This window comes from Mirounga angustirostris, unplaced genomic scaffold (assembly GCF_029215605.1).
Source record: "Mirounga angustirostris isolate CCGP_5_RB_7025 unplaced genomic scaffold, mMirAng1.0.hap1 SCAF_4, whole genome shotgun sequence".
Classification (NCBI taxonomy): domain Eukaryota; kingdom Metazoa; phylum Chordata; class Mammalia; order Carnivora; family Phocidae; genus Mirounga; species Mirounga angustirostris.
This window is the reverse complement of record NW_026991712.1, coordinates 69,213,943-69,228,433: the sequence shown is the minus strand read 5'-3', so window position 1 is coordinate 69,228,433 and position 14,491 is coordinate 69,213,943. Positions and strand designations below refer to the sequence as shown.

General features: G+C 41.7%; 1 protein-coding gene across 10 annotated transcripts in view; it reads right to left on the bottom strand.

Annotated features, from left to right (window-relative positions):
• Window positions 1–14,257, bottom strand: part of ASPH (aspartate beta-hydroxylase) — a 215,935-nt gene extending 201,678 nt beyond the window's left edge. For 4 of the 10 annotated variants that reach the window (XM_054512594.2, XM_054512592.2, XM_064588281.1 and 1 more), the window contains exon 1: window positions 13,866–14,250. In XM_054512594.2, coding sequence (XP_054368569.1) covers window positions 13,866–14,022 — 157 coding nt within the window. In that variant the 5' untranslated portion in view covers window positions 14,023–14,250. Of the gene's footprint in view, window positions 1–13,865 lie in introns of all 10 variants that reach the window. The other 6 variants (XM_054512593.2, XM_064588284.1, XM_054512597.2 and 3 more) reach the window with 5 other exon arrangements.
• Between the last annotated feature and the right edge of the window lie 234 nt (window positions 14,258–14,491).

Below are 14,491 nucleotides of genomic sequence, written 5' to 3'. Positions count from 1 at the left end.
GCCCATAACATCAACCTGGAAAAAAAAAAATCCACCCATGTAATGCATAATATCTGAGCACTTATGACATTCAAAGCAGTGTAGAATACACAAAAACACAGCCTCTATCCTCAGTGCCCTTTTGATCTACTGGAAGGAAGGAAGGCTTTTACCTGTGTTCATTCATTCCAATATTTACTGAGTATCTACTATATCTGACAATCATTTAAGCACTAGAGATAAAAAGAAAATAAAACATGGTGTTTGCTATATAAACATTGAAAGTAACTCTCTCAACCCTAGCACTCACTCTGAATCAGGTGGGGCGCAAATTACAGCCTACCTCCCACTTCTGTATGGACCATGAGCTTATGAAGGTGTTCACCTTTTAGATCAAGTGAAAAGAAATCAAAGACAGAAACTCATTAACGGGAGACAATGGTATGAAACTCAAACGTCCGCATCCATAAATAAAGCGTTACTGGAACCCGGTTGTATCTGTCTGCTTACACTGCTGTCTGTGGATGCTTCAGGCTATGGGAGCAGAGCCGAGCAGTTGCAAGGGGGATTATAGGACTGGCAATGCTGAGCCCTGATCGAAAACGATCATGGTAATCCCCCTACAGCCAGTGACGGGTGAGACAGGCAGGCCTAAGCCAGTCGAAACCATAAGCAGCAAGGACTCTTACTCTGAGCAAATGAGAAAAAGCAGCCCCTTTTCTTCCACTGAACATGAACAAGGAAGCATGCAATCCCAATTGCCTCTGGTTACCATCTTGGCTCCAGGAGAAGAACCAGCCTCAAGGTGACACCTACGCTAAGAGCAGAGAAGCAGAAGGAACACGAGGCCCTGAAGACACCTCGAGCCACTGATCATACCACATCTGGAATCATCGTATCACATCTTTTTAAAGGAAGAAAATTCCTAATTGTTTATGGAAGTCTGAGTCTGGTATCTGTTCCTAACACAGATGCCGCCCTTACAATCAAGCAAGAATGGAAGACCACAGATCATTGCAGTCCAAAACAAAATGTCTGTTTTGTTCACGGGAATATCGCCATCACCACATTTAATAAGTGTATTAATGAAATGCTTACTATGTGACACTTTGTAGTCAATCTTTGTAACTATGATGCAAGTACTGCTATCCTTATTTTAAAGATGGAGATAAGTTAAAGATGCTAAGAGAGGTTTGATGACTTTATTGAAGGGCAACCAAGAGTTGGTTGCTACTGAGTAGCAGAGCCAGTATTCAGGTCCAGTCCAGTCTGATATTTTGTTGTCTGATACCTGATAACACTTTCATCTGCTGAAGGAACCAATAAGTGAATGAAGACACTAAAACAGTGGTATGTGGAGAGTGCTACAGAACCCCGTGCTTGGGGTGTGGGGGTTTCGAAGCCCAGGGTATGGGAAGACATCGAAGAGAGAACAGGAAGGACTAATGAAGGAGCTAAATTGTGAAGGCTATTTAGGAATCACGCAGGGAAAGGCAAAGCGAGGAGCTGTCCTAGAAGAAACTGCATGTGTACATTCAAAGACTACAGAAAGTGACTGAATATGGCTTAATCAGTATAAACGTAGAGAGAGAAGCAGAGAATGGCTGGAGAGGGTAAGACGGGCAAGATCATGAAGTGCTCCCTAGATCATGCTACAGAATTTAAACAGTATCTTGAGTCCTTGAGGAACCCCTCAAGGTTTTCAAATAAAGAAGGGGCATGACTTAATCTCCACTTTATAAAGATGGCTATGACAGAGGGATGAAACAGGGCCAGTTAGGAGTAATCTAAGCAACAACTAAAGGACCTAAAATGTTCAACTGAAGGAGCTCTAGAGTCAGAATTGGGATCCCAACTCCAGTTCCCACTGTTACTAGCTCCATGATCTTTGATAAATTAATCCAAGCTTCCATTTCTTCACCTACAAAAAGAGGAGGAAGAGAATTACTATGAGAATTAAATGCTAAGCTAAAGAAGCACACAATGTCTGACATACAGTGAGCACTTGCTAAGTGGCAGCTAGGTTTATCCTCTACCATTATTGTTATCAGTTAAGTTTATAGCTCAGGAGCACCAAGCATTGGAAGCCATCAATATACAGTAGTTAAAGCTACGGAGAGTGTGTAGCATGGGATTAGAACAGGGCCCAGCAAAGAATCCTGGGGAAGACTACCATTCAGGGAGCAGATAAAGAAAAGGTACAAGAGCCCAGTAGAGCTGGGGTTAATGTAGTCTCTGTTGACTCTGACCAGAAAGACTTGAAGGGAAGGAAAGAAGAAAAGGAGCCCATATTACTCATTTATGCTATCTGGCTGGGTAGAGGAGGCAGAGTAGAAGGAGGTTTTGTGTTTTGTTTTGTTTTTCATTAAATGAGAAAAACTAAAGAAAGGGGACTAGGCTATGGGAAGGGGTAGAGAAGGAGAGTTCTCCGGGGTAGGTAAGTGATGGCTCAGGTCTGTGAGTACATGGTATGGACACACCAATAAGGGTTCCCTTGGGAGGCCCAGGCTCCTGTCTTAGTCTTCGTTTTTCCCTTAGGTAGGTGGGGGCCCAGAGGTCTCTAAAAGCTGCGTCTGCCAAGATTCTAAATTCTTTCTATCTGTGGTACTGGCTCCTCTCTGCTCACCCTCCACCCTACCGGGCCTCCTCCTCAGTCTAAAGAAAGAAAAGGGGCTGTACTGAACTACACATTAAAGATGTACATCAATGTTCAGCACGTAAATCTACTAGTACCTTCATGAGACACAGAGCCCTTCAGTAACCGTTATCTGAGATCTGTGTCTGGTACCCTAGACCTCCAGGTGTACTTACTGGTTACAACTAAAGAGACTGAGTAGTTAAAACCCATAAGATCATCAAATAAACCTGAAAGTTCCAGAAAACAAGCATTATGTTCTACTCATGAACACAGTTCAGTTTTGAAAAAAGTAATGTATCCAGTGCTAGTCATTACCATTTAAGCAGGAAAATGGGCTCCATACCAAGTCAACCTGAAATTACCAGGATCCAATGGTTTACCTTCTCACAGGTATTAGAATATCCAGTCTATTTTATAAAGACTTTCACTTTCATAAACTCAAAAAATTCTGTCTCAAAAATAACTATAATTTTTTTTTTTATTTGAGAGAGAGAGAGAGAGAAGGAGAATGAGCGGGGGAAAGGGGCAGAGGGAGAGGGAGAAGTAGACTCCCTGCTGAGCAGGGAGCCCAATGTGGGGCTCGATCCCAGGACCCCTGAGATCATGACCTGAGCCAAAAGCAGATGCTTAACTGACTGAGCCACCCAGGCGCCCAAAAATAACTAGAATTTAAAGATATTTAAAATTTAGGGGGGCCTGGGTGGCTCAGTTGGTTAAATGTCTGACTCTTGATTTTGGCCCAGGTCATGATCTCAGAGTCGTGAGATGGAGCCCTGTGTTGGGCTCCAGGCTCAGCCTGGAAGCTGTTTAAAATTTTCTCCCTCCCTCTGCACCATACTCCCACTTGTGTGCGTGCTCTCTCTCTCTCAAAAAAAAATTCCAAAACTTCTAAAAGAATGTATAAAAGGATAGCTTTGTAACTTGAAAATAGGAAAAAAAAAAGAAAATAGGCAAAGTTTCTTAGACAAGATAAAGAAAGCAAAAACCATTAAAAAATGAAGTAAACATCAACATAAAAATATTTGCTCTCCAAAAGATACTATTAAGAAAAAGGTAAGCTATAGACTGGAAGAAATTATTTGCAATACATGTATCTGAAAAGAACTTCTACCTGGGATATATTAAAGCTACAACTCAGTAACAAAAAGACCAAAAAAAAAAAAAAAGGCAATAAAAAATAGTCAAAAGAGGTAAACAGAAACTTTGCAAAAGAAGATAATGTATATGACCAATAAGCACAAGAAAAACTACATGACATCACTAGTCATCAGGGAAATGTAATTTTAACCTACAATGAGAAGCCACTGACACCCACCAGAATGGCTAAAATTAAGAAGACTGACAACACCAAATGCTGGTACAGATGTAGAACAACTAGAATTCCCACATACTGTTGGTGGGAGTGTAAAATATATTGTACAACCACTCTGGGAAATAATTTGGCAGTTCTTTTATAAAACTAAACAAACACCTACCTTATAACCCAGTAATTTCTCTCCTAGGTATTTACTCAGAGAAATGAAGACATACATCCAATAAAAAAAAGAAATCTCCAATATTACAATATTCACAGAATATTCTTCATAATATTCCAAACTAGGAATAGCCCAAGTGTCCATCAGTAAATGACCAGAAAAACATACTGTGCTCTGGTCACACAATGGACCACTTGGCAACAAACACAACAAGATACTCATACATGCAACATGGATGAACCTCAAAAATATGCTGACTCAAAGAAGACTTTTTTTTTTTTTAAGATTTTATTTATTTATTTGAGAGAGAGAGAATGAGAGAGAGCAAGCACATGAGAGGGGAGAGGGTCAGAGGGAGAAGCAGACTCCCTGCCGAGCAGGGAGCCCGATGCGGGACTCAATCCCAGGACTCCAGGATCATGACCTGAGCCGAAGGCAGTCGCTCAACCAACTGAGCCACCCAGGCGCCCATGACTCAAAGAAGACTTAAAAAGTACTTACAAAATAAAGTTCCAAAACAGACAATACCAATCTACGGTGAAAAAATTTAGTACAATGATTGCCTCTGAAGGCAAAGGTGGTGGCAAGGAAGAGACTGGAGTTTTCTGAGGTGACAGACATATTCTCTATCTTAACAGGTTGCTTCGGTTACACAGATGTAAACATTTATAAAGACCACTTGAGAATACTACACTAAGATTTGTGCAATTCACTGTATGCAAACATTACCTCAGGGGTGAAAACCATAAACAAATGTTGAGCTCTAGTTAATGTCAGACATACGTAAATGTTTAGGAGTCAGGTACACTGATGTCTACGACTTACTCTGAAATGCATAAAAAACAGATTGATTGATATGATATAAAGCAAATATATTAAATATTAGCCACTGTAAAATCTAGGTGGTAGGGTCACTATACAATTCTTTTAACTTGGGTGCATATTCTAAATTTTTCATAATAAATATTAGTTTAAAAATAAAAATACATGAAGTACCCAGGCTAAATGTAATAAAAGATGTGTATAACTTTTGGGTAAAATTACGAAAATTAATGATAAGACTTAAATAAATAGGAAATTATACTATGTTCACATATAGGAAGACCTGGCTTTATAACTGTGTATTTGTCCCAAATTATGCTATAAATTCAATACAATTCCAGTCAAAATCCTAAAACACTTCTCATGAAACTTACTTGATAAGCTCATGCTAAACGGTACAGTCACGCAGAAGGAAAGGTTCAAAAACAGCAAGGACAATGGTAAAGAGACAAGGCAGAGGACTTGCCTGATCAGATATGCTATAGAGTGACTCAGTGAGGTACTGCTCCTACATGCTTGGAATAAAACAGAGCCACACAGATTTATATACAATACATGATAACACAGATTAGCGTAGAAAGAAGACACTTTGACTGATGGTACAGGAAATTTTCATCATCCATTTTTTAAAAATATTGAATTAGACCTCTACCTCACAATATATACAATAAAACCTACACTTGGTAGTTTAGAGATCTACATGTGAAAAAACAAAATTTAAGATATTTTAGAAGAAATAAGAGAATGTTTTATGATCTCTGTTTTGGAAAGGATGTCTTAAAGCACAAAGGTACAAACCATAAAGTAAAAATTATAAGATTAAGACGTTAAAATCTTAAAATTCTGTTCAACTAAATATGGTATAGAAAATGACAAGGCAAATAATCGTATTGGGAGAAGCCCTTTACCTTACAAATAATCAAAAGGCTCAGGATGTAGAAAAGAAATTCTACAAATCAAAACGAAACATAAAAAAACAAACAACTACACGCTCAATGAACAGGCAATTCACAGAAAAAGAAACACAAATGGCTATTCTCAGGAGTAATAGGCAAGTAAATGCAAGTTGAAACCACAAGGTAACGGTATCACACCCACTAAACTTGAGAATATCAAGCCTTACCAAGTGTTGGTAATGTGGTTACAGCAAAAAGGAGCTGTATCCTGTGTGAGTGGGAGTGTAAACCTAATACGACCACGTAGATGGCAGGAGCAAGTTAAGTTTAATAGATGCATTCTTTTTTTTTTTTAATCAGAGAGAGAGAGAATGAGAGACAGAGAGCACGAGAGGGAAGAGGGTCAGAGGGAGAAGCAGACTGTCCGCTCAGCGGGGAGCCCGATGAGGGACTCGATCCCGGGACCTCACGATCACGCCCTGAGCCGAAGGCAGACGCTTAACCGGCTGAGCCACCCAGGCGTCCCAATAGATGTATTTTTATGACCACCAATTCCAAACTGGAAAAACCCTTCGGAATGCACACAAGAGGATGGGCAGCCACAAGTGCTCAGAGCAGCAGTGTCTGAAAGAAGAAAACTCAACAAGCCAAGTGGTCTTCGCCAGCAGCACAGCTAACCCAAAAAGTGGTACATTCATACAGGGAGGAGCTATGTGAAAACAAAGAGCCAGAGCTGGTAGAATCCCAAACAAATGGTGGCAAGCTGGTCTGCCAAGTATAAGCCTGGTCACAAAGCTTTTCATGTGTGCTACACAAAGATACATAGATATACTTCCTAAGCAGTTTTCATCCATACGGCTTTTGACAATAGTTATGTTTACACAAATGGACACCTAGTTATATAATGTGCAACGTGACATTATATAATATATATTACTTGGGTGTCTATACATTATACATTATAAAGAAATGCAGGAGAATAATTATCACAAAATGTGTAAGAGTGGCTGGGAAGGGATAGCACAGGAGAAGAGAAACCAAGAATTTGGCAACATTTTATTTCTTCACCTGGTCAGTGGATAGGTCTTAAAGATGCAGTATTTCAAAGAGATAGAGTTTTAAAGAACAGTACATAGAAATCTGTGTGTTGCAGAAGTTAGAGAGATGGCTCACCAACAAAAAAGCATGAATTGATTTCTAAATTTCAGACAGGGACAATCATTCAAATCAACCTGATTCAAAGAATGGAAAAGTTAAACGCTAGATAGTCTTTCGACACACATTTACAACACAGATTTTTATTTTCACGTAAGAAAAAAAAAGTTAACTGCTCCTAAATAAAATGTACATGTGCACGTTAAGACCAAAGGGCTTTCCAGTATATCTTTTCAGGAAATGTGAAATTTAAAACAGCGTGAAAAATGGGGAGGAGGGGAGGGAATTGTGTCTATTAGCGATAAGATAAACATGAAACAGAAGTTAGAGACAGAGTACAACATCAAAACAGCACTGAGTCTACGCCCTACTGGTTATGGAATCAAATTATTTTATCAAACAATATTCTTTCACTTTAAAACGAAGACTGATGCTTGCTGGCTTCCATACAGAATGAGTCACTGGGTTAAATGTGCAGGCACGTATGTGGGAGAGAAGTGCTGGCATTTCTCCAAGTCCTGCAAGAGGGCTTTCCACTCGGCTATGACGGGACACCCCTCCACCACCAGCCCGGCCCCATTTAATTCACTAACCCTATCTGCTTTAGAGCACAGAGAACAACTATGGCAGATGATGACAGTTACACTACAGCCAGAATGACTAGACAAGCCACCTGGATCTCACAATGGGCCAAAAAACAGCCCAAACCCTTCAAAAGTCCTTATGTAACTATTGTTTTTTAAAGATTTATTCATGAAGTGAGTTCAGATTTTCCTTTGAGTCTAATAGGTTATCTATAGCAAATTTGTCCTCAAGGGTCATCAATCTGATCAGAACCAAACTGCATTCAGTGATTTGCCATTAAAAGATAACCACATCGGCCAAAGGTAACTAAGACACATCCCTGAAAAACAAGTATCAAATGCAGACCAAATGCCTGAAGCTCGCCCATTTCAGGAGAATAACATTTTTTAAAAATAAATAATGAATGACAAAAAAACACCATCTTGGCTCCCCACACCACCAGAAGAAAGAGAAAAGGTTAAAGCACAGGACTCCAGAATTATACCCCTACAGTTGGCATATAGAAAAGAAAGAAACGAACATCTAGTCTTCTAGCAGAAATCACCAGAACTGCGGAACGGAACCAGACATGCATCCACCCAGACACACACATACGCACAGACACACACATACGCACAGACGTACCCCTGTGCGTGCAGTGCTGGGTGGCTCCTGGGGCAGCAGATGCCGAAACAGATGAGCTAACCCAAGCACCTCCACATCTCCCAACAGGTGGCTGATGCTTTCCCCAGAGACTGGCTAAATTGTAGATGGGTTCTCTGTACCTCCAGGTCTTACTAAAGGGGAGTTAATTTTTAAAAAAATTTTTGTAGGGGCGCCTGGGTGGTTCAGTCGGTTAAGCGTCTGCCTTGGGCTCAGATCATGATCCCAGGGTCCTGGGATCGAGCCCCGCAGCGGGGAGCCTGCTTCTCCCTCTGCCTGCTGCTCCCCCTGCTTGTGCTCACTCACCCTCTCTGTCAAATAAATAAAATCTTCTAAAAAAAATTGTTTCTGTATCTTGGTACAGAATGAAGTTGAACTACTTAGGAGATGCAAGTATCCAAGACACAAAGTTGCCTATTTTCATGATATTAAAAACAGCATCAAGAGACTAAAATGTATCTGAGCTCTAGTAAAATAAAATAATGTAACAGATCTACAAATGGTGCACCTTCACCTTCCGAGGTGGACAAAAACGCAAGTGGTCCTCAAAGCCGCAGCAGAAGTGCAACTGCTGCGGCAGCCATTTCCCTTACAGCACATATGTTAACACAATGTAACCGAGAAGGATTTGTTTCAAAATCATAAAAAAAATGTCGAGCATGCAATGACCTGCTTAGCTCTGCACCCTTATGTTCTCCGAAGTTTTGTACTCACCCTTACCATTAGAGAAACTTTAATGAATGTATCTGAGGTAAACCTTACAAAGGCATAGAAAATTGGTTTGAGGACTAGCACAACCCTGAAATGAGAGAAGACTTCCTCCATTTGGAGAGATCGGGATAAGAGATTCGGAGAGACTTGCTACAGTTTTTAAATGGATATGAATCGAGGTCAACAGACTCCTGAAGTACATTCCTTTCTTGGGGGGGGGAGGGAAGAGGACAGGGACTGGGGAGCTCAGGGGTTAAATTTCTGTACTGACTAAAAATAAGGTAGATAGTTCACATGCGCCTTTATCAAAGTTACTTTGTTGCTAATTAGCTGAAAAGGAAAACTTTTCCTTTTCTAGTAATCTCTCTGCCACACATGATTTTAAAGACTAAAATACAGACCTTTCCTTTTACTTCCTACAGGTTAATATGTTTGGTCTTTTTAAAATGTGTTCAAGGGCGCCTGGGTGGCTCAGTTGTTAAGCAACTCTCTTCAGCTCAGGTCATGATCCTGGGGTCCTGGGGTCCTGGGATCGAGTCCCATATCGGGCTCCCTGCTCCGCGGGAAGCCTGCTTCTCCCTCTCCCACTCCCCCTGCTTGTGTTCCCTCTCTCGCTGTGTCTCTCTCTGTCAAATAAATAAATAAAATCTTTAAAAATAAATAAATAAATAAAATAAAATGTTCAAGAATTCCCTCAGAACATTTTTTAGTACTTGGTTTCAAATGATCTGGCCAGGCTGGACAAAATGCTGTTCATCTGAACACAAAACAGCACACACAGTTCTTGTAGCTTTCATCCCGTCTTTTCTTCCTAGAATGACTAACAGAGGATTCAGCAACTGGCCCTAAATGACAGCCTATGGATAAAGAAAGGGAATTTCACCAAGGCTTCTGCATTCAAGGGGAGCCAGAATAAAATCAGCAATGCATCGTTATCTGTTCGTTACAAGTAGTCCAAGCAATACTGAAAATAGAAAGAAAAAACAAATTTCTAAATGATTAGTATCCATCAGATGAATCTGTGAATGCGTAAATTCTACAGATACTATATGAATGTGTTTAATTCTAGGGGCACCTGGGTGGCTCAGTGGGTTGGGTGTCTGCCTTCAGCTCAGGTCATGATGGGGGGAGGGGGGAAGGGGACAGGGGGGAAGGGGGGCAGGGCCTGGGATCCAGCTGCATTGGGCTCCCTGCTCTGCCGGAAGCCGGCTTCTTCCTCTCCCTCTGCCATCCCCCCCTCCACCCCCAACCACCACTGCTTGTGCTCTCTGGCTCTATCAAATAAATAAATAAAATCTTTAAAAAAATGAATGCATTTAATTCTAAGTTAAGATAAGCTAAATAAATAAGGCTGCTAGGGACAAACTCTTACTAGTAAATTTCAAAATCTACTGTTAGAGACCTTGAGAGCGATGCCTACAAGTTTTTTTTTTTTTTTTAGATTTTATTTATTTATTCATGAGAGACAGAGAGAGAGAGAGAGAGAGAGAGAGAAGCAGAGGGAGAAACAGGCTCCCAAGGAGCAGGGAACCCGATGCGGGACTCGATCCCAGGACCCTGGGATCATGACCTGAGCCGAAGGCAGACGCTCAACCATCTGAGCCACCCAGGCGCCCGATGCCTACAAGTTTTTAAGCAGTTGTCCATCAATAGTTCTGAGTATGTGCAGAACTGATTAAATAAAAAAACTAAGTGGTATTATATAATCAAAACTTCAAACTGAAAAAGGAAAAAGTATTCTACAGTGACACCTACTGGTAAAGGGTAACGTAGTAGCCTGACACTATTTGACAGATGTTTACATCCCTGTAGCACGTTAGAAGCTACAGGGAAAGACTTAATGATACTCAAAAGGGAAAAGCTAAACAAAAACATTACACATACCAGAGTCTGTAAACTACAAACTAAGCCCAAGAGGCCACCATGATCCTTCCTAACCAAAATTTTTCCAATCAATAAATCTGAACTAAGTTTCCCCTGGCCCCAACTGGCCATGCAAATGAAATTTTTATATGCAAGTTAAAGGCAAGATGTCCAATTTACTCATGTTTCTTTTATATTTTAAAGAGTAAAACTGAAGAGGTAAAACTGAGTTCTGTATGAAACTAGACATTTTATTGGTTTTCAGTTTAAGCTGAAGACTTACATGAAAAGCAGGCACTCGCTTTAAAATAGCCAGGATATAAATCCCCTAAGTTCTAAACATCATTTTTCAACAAAATGATCACCAAAATAAAGAGAAAGCCAGATAATCACCTGTTCCCTAAAATGAATGTTTCAAAGGACTGAGTCCTTCCCCCCCCATACTTTTATACAAAAATTCAATAAATATTGTTTAATGTGACCAATGACATCATCAACTTCAGACTACCAATGCAAAACATCTCAAAACACTTACTATTTGAGCCCATGTACTTCTTCTCAAACTGAGATTTTCAAATGTACTATTTCAAACATAATTTTAGTCAAATTTAATCGGTGATATATAAAAAAGCATACTTTTTAAATTAAATAACTTGGTGTAGTATGCCATAGACAGAACCAGAAAGGAAGAGATAATCTACAGAAGGAAAGAGATAATCTACTTCAACTCTAAAATTCCCAGAAAATCTTACAAATTAGAGGACCTAAAATTCAAGTATTATGGTATCATGAATGATAGAAAACTTGAGTTCTAGTCTTGGATCTTCCATTAACTGGTTGGGTTTCCAAGACCTACACAACCTTCAATGAACTATACAACTTTTCTGGGCAATAATTTCCTCATCCATAAAATTAGAGGAGGGAACTGGATGGGCCCTAGGGTAATACCACTGCTAAAATTTCTTCAGCTTCTATGATTTCCCTAGCAGATGAGAATGGTTTGGGAATCAATGTCTATACCTCAAAGACTCAATAAACATAGCCACAAAAAGGAGGTTGGCTTTATCTTCCAGGTATAACCTGCTATAAGCAAACAATATAAATAGAATCACACTTTCACAATGTGGTGTACCTGTTTAAGACTGAAAGAATCCCTGTTTCCATCCAGTGCATTCTACCTGGCACACAGTCAGAACTCAATATTTACTATAAAAAATGGCTGCGGAAAAAAACTACTCATTATGTAACATGCAAGACTCCAAAACCAACTCTTTAAAAATGTTTTGTGCTTTGCTTTTGTTATATAGTTATTTTTTTTACATACCATGTCTTTTAATGACAATCATGCAATCAAAGTGAATAATGCTTAAAAGGCTACAGATCCTTAAATATGGACAGGGGAAGCTCTAAAACATCTAAATATGAAAGTCAGAATACATTCAGGTCATAACATTTCCTAAATTTATTACCTGCCTGTTAAAACTGGTTCAGTTATGAAAGAACCAGTAGTGGTGGGAACACAATATACATTTCCCCTTTCCCCGTACTAATTTGAACCCAATAATAGTCCTTATACAGTGACTTCCCAGATGCAATCAGGCCTCTTCTACCCATGAGTATAAAGAATAAAATGGAACAAAGATGTGCTTCACTTGTAAATAGCTACAGAAAACTGACAACAGTTAACATTAACAAAACAATTAACAGTCTTGTTCATCAGCTTTCCCTGCTTGGCGTTTAGGACCTTCCCATTTAGAAATTTTTAAAAGGGTAGCCAAAGCTGCCGGAGACAGTTCATGTACTCTTCTGCCTGTTTAAGCAACTGACTGGCATTTAGGGACAGGTGACAAAGGTACACAAACTTTTACTTATGTCAAAGGTGAATTAATATGCTTTCTTTGAACTTCAAATTGTGTGTATCTTTTTTCATTTACAATACAAATATTAGCTCTTAAAATGTAAATTTGTGCAATGAGTTTAATTACACTACGTTTGCCCTTTAAATGTATTCATTCACTCAATAATCAAATATTTATTGAGCACCTATTAAGTCCAGGACTATTCTAGGAGTTGGCAATAGGAATGAACAAGGAGGGGGGTAAGACAGGAAGACAACACACAGGAAAATAAGATACTTTCATATGGTGATAAGTGCTTATTAAAAAGTTATTCGAAGTATGACTATAGTTATCTAATTTATTTCCTTTATATATATATAAATGATTACATGTAGACCTCAGTAAACAAAAAATCTAAATCATTTCAAAATGATCATTTCAAAAAGGAAAAATTACAGCTCACATTCACACGTGTACTGCAGTTTCAGTATCCTAAATGAGTCAAAAAGAGGTATAAGACAAACTGAGAACCACTGAAATATGAGATGAAACAGATTTAAAACATCTGCACTGTTCTCTTTGCTGGGTAAGCACATGGAGGAAAAAGGTGAATATCCAACATGTTTTTTTTAAAAAGAGAAGACAGTGAAAAAATAGAGAAGTTCACCCACTATTCTATGATATTCTATACTTTCAAGGCGACTACAACGCATGTTAAGAAAGCTACCAAAAGCAGAAATATTTAAAATAATTTCCAAGAACATTCAAATCACTCCCCCCCCCCCCGCACACACCCCCAACACACACACACACACACACAGAATATTATCCTTTGAGTTGCTCTTAAAAGCTACTGGTTTGGCAGGAACTTATTTTCTCCGACTTTGGCTCATTTCCAAACTCCCCAAAATATGCAAGGCAAAGGTAAACTGGTTCTCTTACTCCCTCCCATCTTTCTTTCCACGCAAAGCCAAGAAAGGATAGATCAATAGCCCCCCTCCCGGCTGCGCCCTGCAGGTGAGGGCTCAGCCGGGAAGGGGCTCCCCGGCGCGACCACCCCAAGGCCGCGGACCCACCTCCGCCCGGCCCCTGGGTCCGCCCGCCTGACCCACCGAGCGCGGCCTCCGCCCCGCGCCAAAAAGAGGAGCGACGCGGATGAAGGAGATGCACGGCGGGATCCGGGGAGATGGAACCGCAGCGCCAGTCGCCCGGGCCGGCCCCGGACCCCGGCCCCACACCCCCGCCTCGGCACGCCGCTGACCTCTCCGGGCCCCGGCGCTGCTGCCGCCGCCGCTGGTGCCCGAGCCCGGGCTGCCGCTGCCAGAGCCGCTGCTGCCGCCGCCGCCGCCGCCGCTGCCGCTGCCGCTGCTGCTGCCGCTGTTGCCGCCGCCGCCCTTGGCATTCTTGCGCGGGGCCATTGCGCGCACTCCTGGAACGGGCGAGGGGTGGGGGGCTCCCTCGGTGAGCCGGGACACCGGAGGCGCGGGGGCCGCTGACGGCGGCGGGCGCTGCGGCGGGTGCGGGCCGCTGCTCCTGCAGCAGCGCCTGTGTCTCGGCACCGCCCGCCGCGCCTCCCAGGACTTTCGCCCGCGTGCTGGCTGCGCGCGCCCAAGCCTCGCGTGCGCCGAACCTGTGACTGCCTCCCCTGGCGGGCGCGCGCGCCTCACAGGCCGCCCCCTCCCCTCCGGTCACGCCCCTTCCCGCCCGAGCCCCGCCTCCTCCCCCGCTCGCGGAAGGCTGAGTGACGGAGGGTAGAGCCAATCACAACGGCTTCTGTGAAGGGGCGGAACCCTGCCTGCTTCCCCACCCCCTGAAGACTTGGGGCTGCTCTGGGCGCGTCGCAGCCGCCTGTGAGCGCGAGCCGCCTTCGACTTTCCAGTGTGTCTC